This window comes from Ambystoma mexicanum, chromosome 11 (assembly GCF_040938575.1).
Source record: "Ambystoma mexicanum isolate Mex_15411 chromosome 11, UKY_AmexF1_1, whole genome shotgun sequence".
Classification (NCBI taxonomy): domain Eukaryota; kingdom Metazoa; phylum Chordata; class Amphibia; order Caudata; family Ambystomatidae; genus Ambystoma; species Ambystoma mexicanum.
In genome coordinates, this window is record NC_090934.1 from 56,149,224 (window position 1) to 56,167,859 (window position 18,636).

General features: G+C 49.4%; 1 protein-coding gene across 8 annotated transcripts in view; it reads left to right on the forward strand.

The window, feature by feature from the left end:
- COL16A1 (collagen type XVI alpha 1 chain) overlaps positions 1–17,839 on the forward strand; it is a 706,769-nt gene extending 688,930 nt beyond the window's left edge. For 7 of the 8 annotated variants that reach the window (XM_069622517.1, XM_069622520.1, XM_069622518.1 and 4 more), the window contains one exon: positions 14,338–16,190. In XM_069622517.1, the coding sequence (XP_069478618.1) occupies positions 14,338–14,534 (197 nt within the window). In that variant the 3' untranslated portion in view covers positions 14,535–16,190. Of the gene's footprint in view, positions 1–14,337; positions 16,850–16,945 lie in introns of those variants that run through there. The other variant, XM_069622515.1, reaches the window with a different exon arrangement.
- The last annotated feature ends 797 nt before the right edge of the window (positions 17,840–18,636 follow it).

Genomic DNA, 18,636 nt, shown 5'->3' on the forward strand with positions numbered 1-18,636 from the left:
CCTGTACCCCCCACCCCCCGCTCATGCTCGTGTCTGTCTCCTGTACCCCCCACCCCCCGCTCATGCTCGTGTCTGTCTCCTGTACCCCCCACGCCCCCGCTCATGCCCCATGTCTGTCTCCTGTTGCCCCCCCTGCTCATACCCCATGTCTGTCTCCTGTTCCCCCCACCCGCTCATGTCCCGTGTCTCTCTCCTGTTGCCCCCCACCCCCCGCTCATTCCCCGTGTCTGTCTCCTGTACCCCCGCTCATGTCCCGTGTCTCTCTCCTGTTGCCCCCCACTACCCCGCTCATGCCCCGTGTCTGTCTTCTGTACCCCCCACCCCCCGCTCATGCCCTGTGTCTGTCTCCTGTTCCCCCACCCCCTGCTCTTGCCCCGTGTCTGTCTCCTCTTGCTCCCACCCATGCCCCGTGTCTGTCTCCTGTTGCCCCCCACCCCCTGCTCATGCCCCGTGTCTGTCTCCTGTTGCCCCCCACCCCCTGCTCATGCCCCGTGTCTCCCTCGTGTTCCCCCACCCCCGCTCATGCCCCGTGTTTCCCTCGTGTTAACCCCCCGCCCCCTGCTCATGCTCTGTGTCTCCCTCGTGTTCCCCCCCACCCACTGCTCATGCCCCTTGTCTCTCTCCTTTCCTCCCCACCCCCGCTCATGTCCCGTATGTGCCCTGTACCCCCCCGCTCATGCCCTGTGTCTCCCTCGTGTTCCTCCCCACCCCCTGCTCATACCCCGTGTCTCCCTCATGTTCCTCCCCACCCGCTGCTCATGCCCCGTGTCTCTCTCCTGTTGTCCCCCACAACCCCGCTCATGCCCCGTGTCTGTCTCCTGTTGCCCCCACCCGCTCGCTCATGCCCCGTGTCTGTCTCCTGTTCTCCCCACCCCCGCTCATGCCCCGTGTCTGTCTCCTGTTCCTCCCACCCCCGCTCATGCCCTGTGGCTGTCTCCTGTTGCCCCCCACTCCCCGCTCATGCCCCGTGTCTGTCTCCTGGTCTCCCCACCCCCCGCTCATGCTCCGTGTCTGTCTCCTGTTCCCCCCCACCCCCCGCTCATGCCCTGTGTCTGTCTCCTGTTGCCCCCACCCCCTGCTCATGCCCTGTGTCTCCCCCATGTTCCTCCCCACCCGCTGCTCATGCCCCGTGTCTCTCTCGTGTTCCCCCCACCACCGCTCGTGCCCCTTGTCTCTCTCCTTTCCTCACCACCCCCGCTCATGTCCCGTATGTGCCCTGTACCCCCGCGCTCATGCCATGTGTCTCCCTCGTGTTTCTCCCCACCCCCTGCTCATACCCCGTGTCTCTCTCGTGTTCCCCCCACCACCGCTCATGCCCTGTGTTTCCTTCCTTTTCCCCCCACCCCCTGCTCATGCCCCGTTTGTACCCTGTTCCCTCTCACCTCCCGCTCATGGCCATGTGTCTCCCCTGTGCCCCCCCAACCCCGCTCATGCGCCGTTGTGTTCTTTATACACCCCGCCTTCCCTTTCCATGGTGGCCATCTTGGTAAAAGATTTTCCTTCCTACACCGGGACGCCGCAGGCGTCCCGGCGTAGGAAGGAAAATGTTTTTGTTTTTTTTACCATCCGGCATTCCCACTTTGAGGACATAAGATGTTAGTGGTCTTCATCTATTGAAAAGGATGTTATGGTCACGTTGTACTAATAAAAACCTTTAAAATTTAGTAAAAAGAAAATGTTACAGGGACGTTATGGTTAAGTTGCACTACTAAAAACCTATGAAATTCAGTGAAAAAACGTTGTCAAAGGAACGTTATGGTTCCAAGTAAAACCGAAAAACCCTTGAAATTCGCCAGTTATGGTAAGCTAAGCAACCATAACTCGCGCCACCATCGGTTTTACTTGGAACATAACGTTCTTTTGACAACGTTTTTTCACTGAATTTCATAGGTTTTTAGTAGCGCAACTTTACCATAACGTCCCTTTAACAAAGTTTTTTCATTGAAAATATATATATATATATATATATATATATATATATATATATATATATATATATATATATAAGCAAAATCAAGTCAGGTCTTAATTAAATTGCATAGTTGTAAAAAAGCGGCCCTGTATCTCGTGCAGCGGTCCTTTGTACATTGCAAAAAATGGACCGTCCCCCGCGTCCTGGTTTAGAATAAACAGCCTGATTAAACATTAAAAAACAACAGGCTGGCCGACCACTCGATCCAGATTCCTACGGCTTTGTAACACCAACTAGTGAGAGCTCATACCTGCCATAAGCGGCTTCCAATACGACCGTAGGCTAAGCGGCTTCCAATACGACCGTAGGCTAAACCATTCTCTTAATAAGTCACAGCCCTACTTAACGAATTGGGAACATTACTGTCACCTCTAACTCATCAGCCGGCTTTAGTCATTAGAGATAAAAGCACAGTTAACCCAGGCATTCCCCGAATAAGACTAACTACGGCATTAGCATATAAACTGCATAGCTCATGAGAGGAGGAGGAGGAGGAGGAGGAGGAGGAGGAAGAGGAAGAAGAGGAGGAGGAGGAGGAGGAAGAGGAAGAGGAAGAGGAGGAGGAGGAGGAGGAGGAGGAGAAGGAGAAGGAGAAGGAGAAGGAGGAGAAGGAGGAGGAGGAGGAGGAGGAGGAGCCACAGAACAGCACAGAGCTTGTATGTTTATAAAGGCGAAGCACTAATTAAACTTCGTGCCTCTCTTGATTAGATGCAGCTGCTACAGCCGCCATTTCCCAACGGCAGCTAGACCCCACGGTATGCTGGGACATGCAGTCCTCATTGCTCACTGGATATACCGCCAGGTGAACAATATCCAAAACGGGAAAAAAATAGAGAAGCAGCCTCCAGTCCATCACCAGCTAAAAACAGGCAGATTCCAAACTAATCCATTGCAGACACCCCCAGCTGTGCATAAATAGGAAGTGACATTTACGCCATTTGCATTACAACGTAAACAAACTAAGGCGTACGGGTGATTGCCCCTGCATTCACTCCTTTGTTTTTCACTTCACGGTGCAAATGACTATATTGCGTGCAGCGGACTTGTTTGCACGTAAGGGCAAATATAACCTGTCCCCTCCTTGCAATTTACATTTTTAAGAAAAAGGACCCCCTGTATTTATGTATGTGCTAATATCATAGTGCTGTGGTATAGGAGATTTATCAGGCTATCATTTTGCATTCTGGGACTTGTAGTTTCCCTTTCTGGATGTGGAAAACAAACGTGCAAGGGCATTTTTTCTGTGGGATTTGTGTATTTTCCAAGTATGCATTATAAGACAGTATTAATGTAGTCCTTGAAAGGCTGATGCTAAATAAATGTACCAAGTAGAGCTTGCAAGGTATTTTGGTCAAGGGCCCAATTGGAAGAGGGGGTTCAAATCCCAGGTTCAGCGATTAAACAAAGTGCGTAATCCCACTGCGATTTAACTGCAGAAAATGTAGTCCTTAGAAGTGATTACGTTAAAAAAAAGGCTGCCTTACAGTCGGGAAGCGTTCATGGGTCTCATTACGGGTTTGGTGGTGCAGTAAAAAAGTGGTGGTGATTCTGTTACCACCAATTTCTTTGGTGGTAACAGAATTACCAATGCTATTACTGCATCGACGGATTTCGAGTTTGATGGAAAAGTGGAGGATTCACCTCCAGCAAAAAGCTAGAGGCCAGTCCCCCACTTTTCCTGCACAAAACAGTGGATTTACTGTTATTCTGCCAAAAACCTTATGGCGTCTCATGGGCTCCATAATGGGGACTAACACCAGCTCACCCCCATTTGTAATCCTGTTTTAAACCCACAGGAGCAAGTAGTGGTAACAGTAACCGATTCCGGCAGAATTACCAGCGAATTACCACCACACTGGGAATGAGGCGCACACTGTTGTCTTCTTGTGCTCCACCATTAGTGCCCCTAAGACCGCCACCACGAATTGCACTCTTGTTGCAGTGACCATCCCTCCGTTCCCATGTGACTTAATTTGACAGGCAGACATATGGTCTCAGTGGCTAGTCACTGCACCAGAGATGAAAGCATAGGAGACTGGCATTCATTTCCTTCCCTCTTGCTGCCAGTCTCTAAAGTTGCCTGTGCCATTCAGAATACGTCTGCACATTAGAATGAGTGAAGGTGGTTACTGTGCCCAGTTACGCTATGTTACTGGGTCTTGCGTAACTCCCCTTTTCGCGCTACCGGTTAGTCTAGGAGACTAACACAGGACAGGGCAAGGAAGCTTTGTTGCAAAGTTGATGTGTGCAGATCTCAGAATATAAGCCTGTCTGTGATGGGGAAGTTTAAGCTATTTCGTGACTTGTCTACAATAGCAGTTAATTTGCGCTCTAGATTGCTACTGTAAATTGTTTGTGTGGTTGATTGTGGTATCCATCAGAGTGGTGTTTAAGGAATGAAAGAATTGTGTTTTTGTAGATGTGGTGTATTAGTGTGGACTGTAGGGACATCTAGTGTAGACATGTGTCTTCAGTTGGTGTCCATGTTTCCATTGTGTGACCTTTTTGCTGGTGGAGTTGTGTGTCGAGATGTGTCGTTAGGGTAGGGGATGCTATGCCAGGTGGCACTATTCCGAGGCAGAAATTCAGGAACCACAGTATCTACTGAGTTACCTGCGACCTCCCTCCTGACTAACCATTGACACCTCAAAGAGACTGAAACTGTAGCGCTGCTCAGTCTTATCCGGGATTATGGTGCAGTGCAGCTCGATATGCACCCCGAACTACCAGCTGACAAATCCAACCATGAACCACAACCACAGCAATACCATGCACCCCAACACAACCACGGCAATACCATGCACCACAACACAACCACGGAAATAACATGCACCACAACACAACCACAGCAATACCATGCACCACAACACAACCACGGAAATAACATGCACCACAACACAACCACAGCAATACCATGCACCACAACGCAACCACAGCAATACCATGCACCACAACACAACCACAGCAATGCCATGCACCACAACACAACCACGACAATACCATGGACCACAACACAACCACGGAAATAACATGCACCACAACACAACCACAGCAATACCATACACCACAACACAACCACGACAATACCATGCACCACAACATAATGCTGGCAGTTACCATCAAAATGTGTGTTTTGTATTTAAAGCATATCATGTTTTTAGGAAATGTGACTGCCAACTGCACCATTGGTTGATCATTTAACACTAGTTCCCCAAACATACCTTTGGACAATGGGAATGGGGCACCATACAAGTAAATTTACCCCGCCCACACAGAGTCACTCAAAGTGGCCACTTCCTTACCATTTACTGCATTATCCGCCCCCCCCCACACTCTTCCCCAAAGTAACGGTCCTGTGGTACCGCTGGGTGACACAGAGTGTTGGCCACTTTCGCGTCTAGGAGGTTCCAGAAGCTGTACCTGGCTTAGGAGCCACACATCATTGTCATTCGGTAAACATAAACACAGGCTTTAGACAAGTAATTCGCCTAGTCCCTTAAATGCTACCTATGATGTTACACTGCCATCTATTGGTAAAAAAAAATATAAGCTGCCTTTCTCTGGAACGGCTTCTATAACCACAATGGTCATAAACACGCATTGTTCAAGTTCTTCAGTTGATTGGTCACTAATTTTAGGAGAAAACAAAACCTTCTGTCAGGAACAAAATTCTTTCTGGTCTTAAGATAGTGCTCTGTTGTGAAAGTTGTGGTGTCACGTGCCCCGACAGGAAAGGTCACGTGACACAGGAAGAGGAGGGGGAAAATAAAGGTATCACCGGAACTGGTGGTTTCGCGCCAGTCCGGGTTTATGCAGCCCAATAGAGAGTCGCGTATCATTGCTGCGCTGCGCCCTGCATGCTCCGCTAGCGAGGCGGCCTCTGCCGAAGGCCGCGATCACTCTCCTGCCGCCGCCTGCTCCATCGGCGGCTGCCGACTTCACACTGGCGACGAGGCGGTTGTGGCCCGCACGCCTCCCGGCATCGGAGGGAGCCGCTGCGTCCACGGACCCACGAAAACGCTGCGGAAGCCGGTAAGCGTTGTCCCCGGCTCCGCCCACGCTCAATGCCTGCCGGCAGCGCCTACAACCGCGCGTGCATCGCGCTCTAGAAAATATCAACAATAGAAGAAAAAATAAAAAAACCTGCTATGCCAGCACCCCTGGAGAGCCACTGCACGATCTGTCACACGCGGCCCGCGCGTATCACACGCGGCCTGCCCAAAACTGCAGCGCTCCACGTGGGGCCGCGTGCCACCACACCAGGCACCCCAGCGGCCACGACAACCTCACCAGCTACACTCAGCCACCAAAATCACCCAATAGAGCAGCATGTCGAGCCCAAACACCAGCCCGACAAGAATCAGCACCGGGTCATCATCATCAAGGAGAAGCATCACTGAGGAGCGCAGCGATCCCACACTGACAACTTTCATGCCACCGTTTGACCCTTTCACCAGCGGAGCTGCCATCAGGTGGGAAATATGGCTGCAACAATTTGAGATGCACCTGGAAGCCAGAGACATCGGCACACCCAAAAAGATGCGCACCTTCCTTTTGCTCAACGTAGGGTCAGCGGCTCTGCGCCTTTTCAACGCCCTACCAAACCGCGGGAGCGATATTGACTACACAGCGGCGAGAGCTGCGCTCACCAACATGTTTAAGCCTGACCTCAATCCGGACTATGAGCGGTTCCATTTCTGTATGGCAAGACAACGCGAGAAAGAGACGGTGGACAAATTCCACGCTCGCCTTCGCCAAATGGCCGTAGGCTGTGAATTCCCGGACGAAGAATTCGCCATTCGCCTCCAAATCATCAATGGGATCTCCTCTGAAAAACTAAGAAGGGCAATTCTATCAGAGAAGAACATGCGACTATCGCGCATTCTCGAGACAGCGCGTCTCCGTGAACAGACAGAGGACCAAGTAGCAGTAATGGAAGCTGCCATCCAGAGACTACCGCTAGACAGCCCCGGACCCGCAGAAGACGTAGCAGCTATCTCCGAACAACAAAACACACGCCCGAAACAGAACCAGAGGCCTCGCCCGCCACAAGGACGAGATCAGGCCTGCAAATGGTGCGGAGGCCCATGGCATAAAGGCGAATCTTTCCCCGCCTGGGGGTCCACATGCAGAAAATGCAATTGCCTTAACCACTACGCAGCTGTCTGCCTGAATCCGCCGAACAGGAATGACAAAGACCCAGGCTCACGCCCGGCACAAGATCAACGTAGAAAATTCGCACCTAGAGAACATCCCCGCCAACAAGCGAGGAGAGGTAAAGCGAGAGCAGTCGATGAGTCCCAAAGATCCCCGAGCTCGAGCGACAGCGACGACAGCGACAGCAGCTCATCCCCCGACAGACGGAACAAAGGGAGGAAGAAGAAGGGGAGAAGACAGGTACACCGCGTACACTTAATATCGGCAGTCAAATCAGGCCGATCACGCCAGAAGAAGAGACCATCGTGCACAGTCCTCTCCAACGGAGAGCCACTCAAAGTAATAATTGACACCGGCGCGACAGTAAACGTCATGCCCGTAACGGCATTTAACAGACTTCAACCAAAACCAGAACTCCACAAGAAGAAAGTCAGGCTATATGCCTATGGATCAAAAAAAAAACTCCCAGTGCAGGGATCGTTTAAATCTGACTTTGCTCACAACAACACAAACTGCCGCGCACGGATCTATGTCGTAGATGCCGGTTGCGAAACCTTATTGAGCTGTAGAACAGCGGAGAAACTGAAGCTGATACACTTCGCATTCAGCGTTCGACACAACGAACTTAGCAACATCCTAGGTCGTCACAAGAAACTATTTCAGGGCATCGGATGCCTAAAAGGGAGGTCTATCAAACTACACATAGACCCTACCGTTGAACCCAAGGCGGTGCGCCACCGGCGGATCCCATTTCACCTGAGAACGGCGGTAGAGAAAGATCTATCCAAACTCGAAGACGCAGGAATCATCGAGAGAACATCAGGCCCGACCCCGTGGGTCTCGCCAATGGTGGTAGCCCAGAAACCGAAACAGCCGAACGCAGTGAGAATATGCATCGACATGAGGCTCCCCAACGTAGCCATTGGCCGAGAACGCCACTTAACTCCCACCATTGATGAGCTCATCGTGGATCTCACAGGGGCGAAAGTATTCAGCAAGCTCGATCTCCGGTCAGGATACCACCAGCTAAGACTATCCAAAGAATCACGATATATCACCACGTTTTCGTCCCACCTCGGCCTCATGAGGTACAAGCGGCTGAATTTTGGAATATCATCCGCCGCAGAGGTTTTCCAGCATGAGATCCGCAAAGTCATCACAGGGCTGGCAGGTACCACCAACATCAGCGATGACATCCTTGTATACGCCGCAGACAAGGACGAGCACCACCAACGACTGGCAGCAGTCCTGAAAAGACTCGAGGAAGCGGGTTTGACGCTCAATGCAGAGAAATGTGAATTCGACAAGGACGAACTATGCTTCTTCGGCTACATCTTCAGCGCAGCAGGTGTATCCCCTGACCCATCCAAGGTACAAGACATAAAAGATTTCAAGCCTCCCCAGTCTGCCGCGGAGCTGCGAAGTTTCATGGGGATGGCAACATACTGCGCGCGCTTCATCCCTGATCTCGCCAGCATCGCGAGCCCTCTCAGGGAACTGACCAAGAAAGACCAAAGATGGGAGTGGACCGAAGTCCACCAACAGGCATTCCAACAGATCAAAGACGCCATGTCTGCCACCACGACCATGGCGTTCTTCAACGTGGAACGGCAAACTGAACTCCTTGTAGATGCCAGCCCCGTGGGCCTAGGAGCTGTGCTGACCCAAACAGACAGCGAAGGCAGAGTGTTCCCCATCGCATTTGCCAGCAGGGCCCTCACGAAGCCAGAACAAAACTATGCCCACATAGAAAAGGAAGCCCTAGCGATACTGTGGGGGTGCCGCCACTTCAAGGTGTACCTATTAGGAAAACAGGCAAAAGTCTTCTCCGACCACAAGCCCCTGATACCGATATTCAGGGGTTCTGCTCCACACCCTGCGGCCCGCATAGAGAAGTGGATGCTGCAACTGCAGCCGTACAACATTGAGGTAGAATATCGGCCAGGTTCAGACAACCCGGCAGACTATCTGTCCCGCCATCCACGACCCGCTACCGACAGCGAACAGCATCATGCAAGAGAAACGGACGAACACGTCTGTCATGTGGTAGCATGCGCTAGACCGCGAGCCCTGACACTGCAGGAAATAATACAAGAGACAAAAGAAGACATAATTCTACAATACACTACCTCGGCCATTCAATCAGGAAGCTGGAAGAACTATCTCATGTCGACATCCCACCGCACCATACCAGCTCAAACCAAACTCAGAGCACTGTTTGGGATCAGGCGCGAACTCTCGATAGCACCAGAAGGAGTGCTTCTGAAAGGTCACCGCATCATACTACCAGAGTCCCTCGAAGAGAGAGCACTCAAACTAGCTCACAGCGGACATCAAGGGATTGTCAAGTCCTCGGCGTACCTCAAGTCCCGGATGTGGATGCCAAACATGCACCAAAGAATCACTGAGCTAGTAGAGTCATGCGCAGCCTGCCAAGCGTCCAGGAGACCGGAGAACCCTGAACCGATCTACAGTGTCCCACGGAGCTGCAAGCGATGGGACGCGGTCAGCATGGACCACTGCACCATTGCAGGCGAAGGATACTTGCTCGTAGTGATAGATGAATTCAGCAGATACCCCGAGGTAGAACATGTGTCACCCACCAACGCTGAAACCACCATCCTCACGCTGGAGAAAATATTCGCCACGCATGGGATCCCAAGGAAAGTGAAAAGTGACAATGGACCATCATTCACCAGCCAGGAGCTGCGGGAATTCTTCAAAGAAGTAAATGTGAAACATCAGCGAATTACCCCACGATGGCCCCAGGCAAACGGTGACGCGGAACGCTTCATGGGGTCGCTGAACAAAGTTATCAGAATTGCCAAAGAGCAAAAGCACCCCTGGCTGAAAGCAGTATACCGGTTTCTGAGAACGCACCGGCAAACCCCACACTCAGCCACTGGAATCAGCCCAGCAGCCCTTATGTTTGGAGTACCAATACAGGCAGAACTCCCAATACATCCACACTGGGTTGCACCAGAGCTAGACATCCCGGAAATAGACGCAAGAAGGAAGAGGCACAACGAGCAAGAAAGCATCGCCAGACGCGCGTGCCACCGAGAACTAAACCCAGGGGACACAGTCCTCGTCAAGAACCGGGCACAGCCAAAGAAGATGTCCCTAAACTTTGAGGTTCGTCCGTGGACAGTTCAAACCACCAACCACAGCATGGTCACTGCCACCCGAGGAGGGGAAACTGTGACCCGGAACATATCCCACTTCAGGAAAGTACCCCCGGAGATGTGGGAGGAACACCCCCTATCCCCGAAGGAAAAGACCGCTGGCATGCCCCAAAGACCCATACCGTCGAGCAGTGAAAATGCGCCGGAAGAGTCAGACGGACCGCACCCACCAGAGACGGAGATGGGGGAAAAGACCGCCATAGACATCTCGCCCAAAGGACGGAGCACCCGCTACAGCCTGAGGGAGAAGCCCAAGCCGTCATCTCGCCTCCAAGGGTATGTCGTAGACGGGGTATATCATAAAGGAACTGGCAAAAGAGACAGCAATCCAAGCTAAAATGTATTTCCATTGTTGTCTGTGAATTTACCTCCAATTTGGGGAGGAATGTGGTGTCACGTGCCCCAACAGCAAAGGTCACGTGACACAGGAAGAGGAGGGGGAAAATAAAGGTATCACCGGAACTGGCGGTTTCGCGCCAGTCCGGGTTTATGCAGCCCAATAGAGAGTCGCGTATCATTGCTGCGCTGCGCCCTGCATGCTCCGCGAGCAAGGCGGCCTCTGCCGAAGGCCGCGATCACTCTCCTGCCGCCGCCTGCTCCAACGGCGGCTGCCGACTTCACAAAAGTGTTCCTGAGGGTCCGATTCTGAGCTCGTGATACAAGTAGTGTTGAAAGCCGACATTCCCCACCTCCAGTTTCCAGCACCACCAATCTGAGGCGGGTGGAAGTATTGGGCGGGGGTAGGGGGAGGGAGATGCCATGCTTTCCAGCAGCAAAAGCTGCTAAAATCTCCCGTTGTGCAATAAACATGTGCTCCAGTGGCAGAACGAGAAATTCTTTAAAGACTGCACACTTTTCTAATTTGTGATAGTGTCCTTAAGCCGTCAGCAATTTAGAAAAGTGGTGCTACCGTCTGTGAAATGCTCTTTTTAGACAAAAAAGGGTGCAGTGGCGGAAAATGTCACCTTGGAGGTATTGTAGCTTATCTCCTTTATTTACGTACAAAGCCAGTGCTTTTGAAAGGAGAATTCCCTCACAGTTCCTGCCCTACTTTCATCCTGGTTGGTAAGACAGTTGTCAAACAGCAAATCAGGCACATGCAAAAGTGGTGGCTTTGAAGCCAGTATGATACATTATCACTTTAACAGAATATGATGCTTTTAAGGAAAGTGTTCTTCCTTCAGAGAACACCACTTTCCTATGTTTGCATGCACCTCAGAACCGGGACCTCAGTGTCTTAAATGTCACCCTTTGTTATGTTATGGCCATATGTTATACGTTGCTGGCCAGTAGACCAGCAGGGTGTTCCTGGTGCCTGCGGCCCACCTGCATCTTCTGGAGAGCCTGGCTTGTGTCGGGCAAAAAGACTAGTTAAGGAAAGTTTGACCTTATTCTGATTCCTTACAAACTCTAAATACATACAACCCTTAGAACGTTCTGTGCGGAAACATCCTCTACGTCATGTACCACCATATCTTTCCTGACACCGTTCCTGGCCTAGTTGGGACCTGATAGTAGTCTCGACTTTTATCAAATGTACTCTCATGATACCAGGGCCTTTTAATGGACTAAGAGTCTTCAATTATTTATTTATTGTTGCCTTCAGTCTACCGCTGCTCTAATCACAATGGTGGGCAATGCAGAGGCTTCATAGTGCCCATCTCTGCAAAGGCACGTTTCCTGGGGTAGGCAACTGCCCAGTGTGCAGAGCTTAAGCACCTCGTGAGAGGGGTTGGTGGGAGTTACAGGAAAAGGCCCACCTAGACTGCTGCCTCTGTGCTTGCTGGTGGTCAAAAGATAAGCATTCCATGATAAGAACTGAACATGGGGCATTTTATCAGTTACCAGACCAAATCTACACATTCTTCCAAGAGAATTAACATGCCACACAGAAAAAGTTGTAAAATATGTTCTTTATTTTCATGTCTTTTTATTGAACACACCAACACGTTTATTTGTTTATATTACTTTGTAGTTACATATGGCTCATGCCTGAGAAAGTTGGCTGTCATTTTCTTGCCTAAGTGGTCTAGTGGCTGCTTTGGGACATGGACTAAATGCATCTGCTCAGCATCAAAGAAGTTTTAATTTTCTTATCATGCCAACCACTGCCAGATGACATCTCAATGTGACTTGGCACCTTCATTAGGAAAGCCGGGTTCATTGTGTCACCGTGCAGACAGTAGTCTGTGGCAAGGCAGTACAGTGATATGTTTGCAGCAATGATTTGTGTGCTGCCCAAGTCAACACCCAGTTTGTTAAGGTTTAGGAGTCTATGTGCTGCTCTATGTATACAGCACATATGGCTGTTTTGTCTGATGTGCCCCATGTCCATACAATAGCACAGTGGACCATTTTGTGTATGTGGCTCTGACGAGTGTGCCATACTGTACCCATACTTAAATACATAAAGCAATCAAAGAAGTTGCCTCAAATCGTACATCCACTTGGCCAAACGCCCTTTCTACACTGCCACACCATGATGTTCACTAGCTGCAGGCCAGCACTAATAAGAGATGAGAAGGCCGGCTCTGTTAGATAAAGCATGGGCCTGCTCTTTTTTGCAGAAATAACTACTCAGGCCTGTGCAATGGTGACAAGGTAGTGGCTGAGGAACTGTGGACCCTATAACACGTATCATTTTATTACTCTTCAGGATAACATTTGTAAGAAGTACAATCCTTTCTGTACATTTTCCACTCTTTAGCGGTGTGTCTTTTTTAGGGTATCCATTCCTGTCTAAAGATCTAATTCCCGAAAGATATTTCTGTATTGGGGGCTGGGCATGCTCAGGCTGAGTCCCAGCCCCTCCTCATCTAAAATTCTCCAGAAACAAGAAGCAAAAGAGCCATTATGTCCCATTTCAGTGACTGATGTTGCAGCCAATTTATCCTCACCTCCAAAAACTTAAGATGTCCGAATGAGTATGTATGGTTCATGGTTATAAACGTGTTAATGTTAGGGTGAGTGTTGTGAAGAGTGATGTGAGCACCAAGCAATGTGTCTGTTACGTCTTCACTGATTCACACATACAACCCTTTTATCACAGACTTGCTTATCAAATATATCAAATATAGAGATCTCTGATCATTGTTATGGTCCCAAAATGATCTGTGATTTAATGCAAAGCAGACAGGAACACTCATTGGTGCTATTTATCCCCTTTACCTCTCTGATATGGATATTTTGAGAGAGTACAATAGGAGTGTACCAGACTGTCCACATTGGAATGATAACCTTCAAACAGAAAATATTTCCCATGGTTAGTTTAGTGTTACCCCTTGTGAAATACAAGTGAGATGGTTTCACGTTAGATTTCCTCTGTAAACTACTTGAATTACAATGTAATGAAACCAGCTTCATTCGTTTAGCAATGATTTATCCCACGGAATTAATGAAATTACACCCTGTGTCAGTCATACACTGCTCGAATCAAAGCAGCTTCACAAGCGGGCACCCTGCAGTCAACTGTGGCCAATAAGAGCTTGATGATATGGGACTGCCCAACAGAGAACTTTAAGACAGTAAATTGGGAAAAGAAGGTTCATGTGTAGTATTTCATTGTTGCTTCCACCAAGATTGCACCTTCCAAAGGTAAGTGCAGCCACTTGAGCGCCTTCTGTCCCCTTGCATCGGGTCACATCTTTGGGAATATAGACAAGATACTCTTAGGTCCCGTCCCCTTCCCACCATACCTTTGGCACGTCCCACAGAACAGGGACGTCTCTGGTGCCTGTTGGCAAGTAGCAGAAACTAGAAACTTCCAGTGCTCTCTGGAACATGGTTTTTCCTCCCCCACACACCAGCAGGTGAAGATTTCTCTGTACATTCATAAATGGTACCAATTACTAATCTCTTTGTCAGATAACAACAAGGGTACAGTCATTATAAAGTGAGACAGAAATGTGCATTTCCTTTGTCGACAGCAGTACCCAGCAGCTACCCTGGCTCTGCACTGCCTTCCACCATAACTCATCCAACTCTTCACTAAACATCATAACTTTTTTTACTTTGTCTCTTCAGGACCACAGGGGCCACCAGGTTATGGCAAGATGGGGCCCCCCGGGCCAATGGGCCAGCAAGGTATCCCTGGCGTCCCCGGCCCACCTGGATCTTCTGGGCAGCCTGGCAAGACTGGACGATGCAACCCATCCGACTGTTTCGGCATGATGCCCATGCAGGACTACTCACCTAAAAACATGAAGGGGCCCGGCCGATGAAAGGGGCCACACAAGGAGACTGTCTGCAAGGGGCCCCACTGAGTCCCATACACCTTTGTCCGCTGGACTGAGCGGGATCATCCTTGTTTTGCTGTTAATATTTGTACTTTTGTTATTTTTTGTACATTTTTGTACTCCCCATGGAATTCCATTTTTGTGTTTGTGTTATCCCTCCCTTCCCCTCCCCCACAGTAGGACCCAATGTATTGCCAGCTGTGGTCTCAAAATGACATTTCAAGATGGTGCTTGTTCTTAACACATTGTGTAGCGCTGTGCCGAGGGACACGTCCTGCGGTGGGCTCTGTCGCCGGTGGAGGTGGCTTGTATCCAATGGGAGGCACGCTGTATGTGCAGGAAGTATGAGATGTCGCCACAACCAGCCCCTTGATTTTGAAAAGTTAGCTCTTTGTACTTGCTTCCATACTCATGTGGTGGGACCAAAGGTTGGTTAAGTGGACTTTCTCAGAACCTAGAAAGTTAGGGTAGTTACGGCGCGCAGACGCTTAACAGTCCAAAGAAACTGCACTCAACCCACGGCATCGCCTCACGGGTCACTTATATGCCGTGTGCTATAAAATAAGGTTATTGGATTTTTTTGGGTGAAAATCAGGGACATGTCTGTTTTAAAAAGTATGTTTGATGGGTCGCTCTGTAAAAATGTGTAGGCGATGATATGTTTTAGTGAAATGTAGGTAAATTAGAAGAGGCAAATGTGTGCTGTTACACAGACACACGTCCATGGGCACACGTGCAAACACTTAGGGGCGCATATAGAAATGCCTATGTTTCGCCGTGTACACATAGGCATGTATACAGGTCATGTGTTGACTGATAGAGTTGACAGCAAACTGTGTGAAATACCCAGAAAATCATTTTAAACATCCCCAAAACCCAGGAAACTATCAGAGACCCCTTAAGAATCGAGTGTGGTCTATCGGAAAACGAATTCAAGTTTGAATCCAGGGGCTATCTCCAGGCTTTACCCATCATAACAGCAGCCAACGACTTGGGTCTGTCAGGGGATCCACTGGATCATTGAGAATCTCTAGGGACCAACAGTGATCCTCTGACAGTCACGTGATCTTTTAGAAACCTGCAGATAATCCCGCAAACTATAAAAAAGCAGCCAGGGAGCCCGAGGCAATCCAGCAGCCCTTCAGGGGAGCTGAAGGAAAGAATGCAATCTTCAAGGGCCCTGCAGGACTCCAGCAAAGCTACAACCCATCACCCCAACACCCAGGAGGGTCCTGGAGACTAAAGGCAATCTCTTCTAGTTTGGTTAAACACTTGAAGAGAATCCAACTTGTTATAAAGCCAAATATTGGTAAGTATAGGTACTATATAGATACAATTGCATTCTCCAATCGATAGGTCAGGGACAAGGGTAAACATTGTACCAATCACCCCCGCTCAGAGGGTCAGACAGTGCGGGTAACGACCCGCCAGCCCGAGCCAAGGTAGCTTAGATTGCCTGAGTGCCCTTCACCGGGTGCAAATATGGTGTCACCTTCAAATCTTTGAAGATGAGTAAGAACGTTTTTACAGATTATGAATCTTGTAGATTCACAGGCGCCGGAGTGTGCTCTTACAGAGGGAAGTGACTCAAAGTGCCGACAACTCACACCCCGCAGACACAGGAGCAGAAGGACAGCTACTGGCCTTAGCAAAAGAGGAGGTCCTTCCGATAGCTATGAAAGGTGGGACGATTTCACAGGCGGGGTAGAGACGGGGTTTGGCCCAAATATGCGAAATGGTTTGGCATCAATAGGACTCCGTGTGGATTTTGGTGGAATTACCATGAGCAGTAATTCCACCGGGGAAGTTCCACTGATTATTTCTTCCTTTCAGTGGAGGATTCACCTCCAGCATAATTTTGCAGGTAAAACCTCTGCTTAAGAGGCAACTGAATTAATACCAGTTTTTTTAACTCACTGCCGAACTCGTGATGTGGCCCATTGTATTGTCTCTTAATATTCTAACAACAGAGAAAGTCCCAAAATAATCTCCAGAGAAATAGTAAACGGCTAGTACTGCACAGAACACAAATACTACATATACTCCTAAATACAGGTAAAATCCACCGGGCAAATCTGTTCACAGTCGCAAAGCACTTCATTCCCAATTTGGACGTTTTGTCCTCTGAGTGCAGTGGGCATTGACATTTTAGGACAAGATCTAAGGTCCCCACCTATTCAGGGACACTTCTCAGAGCTATGGTGAACCAAAAGCAAAGAAGTAAGTGCGCTGTGCTTCCGGTTGTACGACAGGTTGCGCTCCTTGCCATGTGACAGGTTGCGCCCCTTGCCATGTGGCAGGTTGCGCTCCTTGCCATGTGACAGGTTGCGCTCCTTGCCATATGACAGGTTGCGCTCCTTGCCATGTGACAGGTTGCGCCCTCTGCCATGTGGCAGGTTGCGCTCCTTGCCATGTGACAGGTTGCGCCCCTTGCCATGTGACAGGTTGTGCTCCTTACCATAGAACAGGTTGCGCTCCTTGCCATAGGACAGGTTGCGCTCCTTGCCATAGGACAGGTTGCGCCCCATGCCATGTGGCAGGTTGCGCTCCTTGCCATAGGACAGGTTGCGCTCCTTGCCATAGGACAGGTTGCGCTCCTTGCCATAGGACAGGTTGCGCCCCTTGCCATGTGGCAGGTTGCGCTCTTTGTTGTGTAGTAGTTTTTAGGATGCTAATGTTGACATTCACACTTCTTGCTTTGCTCGATGAGGAGTGAAGGTCTATATTGCTAGTGTGCTCATCATACCCCAAGCTCACGTGCCGGCAAAGGATCCCAAATATTCCTCTGTAGAAGACGCAAACCAGGTTTTAGAGTTTGTTGATATATGTTCCTTGGTTTCCCCTTTTAAAATGGCTGGAGTTTCATATCTTTTGCTGAGTCTTCTCTGCCTACTCGCAACCTCTTCCTAAGGAGGCCTTCATTTGGACTATATTGCTCTTGGCAAGTGGAAGTGGCATAGCGGGTGAGCTCACGGGTAACCAACCTGGGGAATTGTAGTGCCCTCTCTTGCCCAAGCACATGGATAAAGCAAACATTTTAGGAGCCCACCCCAACAATGTGACAACAGAAGCCAGAAGGAGGTTGGACTATCTGTTGTTGTGGCGGCTAGGTTAGGACCGAAGCACAGCGAAGGAAGCAATCTGGTCCAAATGGTGCAAGGTGTCGCATCCTGATGACATGGCTCAGAGCGTCGACTCACTGATAGTAGCAATGGAGAAGTCATTCGATATTTTACAGCAATTTCACTGATCTTTTTTATGTTTAAATAAAGGTTCACATTACATTTGTACTTTCTTGGATCAAGGTTGTATTTTTGTTCAGGTGCCCAGTAGACCATGGCGGCTGCCTCCCTCTGGTATTAGCCTATTTGACCTAAAACAATTGACCTAATGACCAATTTTATCAATTTTGCATGAGTGATTTGTCCTTCGGGCCAATTTGGTCGCATATATTGCAAAATACCACTCCCAATGTTTGATAGTTAGCAATTTCGGTGGTGCGGGGGTGTCCCCCGCTTCCTTAAAATTGGAGGCGAGGTACAAAATAAATGTATGTGTGTCACAAATGTCTTCATGGACTCGCACCCCCCTATCTTGAACAAAGGATTCACAAACAAACAGCGTCCAGACCCTCCAGAGCCGCCTATGCCAACCGCATCCTGACTCCTCACACGCGTAGAGTGCGTGCTGGGGGCTCGAGCTTCCCATCAATGGCAGCCTCTCTCTGGAACAACCTCCCAAATGAGATAAGATCAATCGAATCCCATGCTGCCTTCCGCAAGGCATTAAAAACTAGGCTTTTTGTCTAGAGGGCTTCCCCATGTATGATCCCTGACATATGCTCCCGCACTGAATGGTACATTGTATAATACTGTTATGTAACTGTACCAACCAAAGCTAACGTTATATACCTTTGGGCCGCTTATTGTAACCCTCAAGCAAGCCTTCTTCAGTATCCTTGACAGCGCCTCTATGCCCGTGGGCTGCAGCGTGCTCTACAAATGCAAAATAAATAAATAAATAAAAATTAGGCCACGAGCAGATAAATTGTGGTCAGTTTGCCGCAATCAGAAAGAATTTGGTCAAA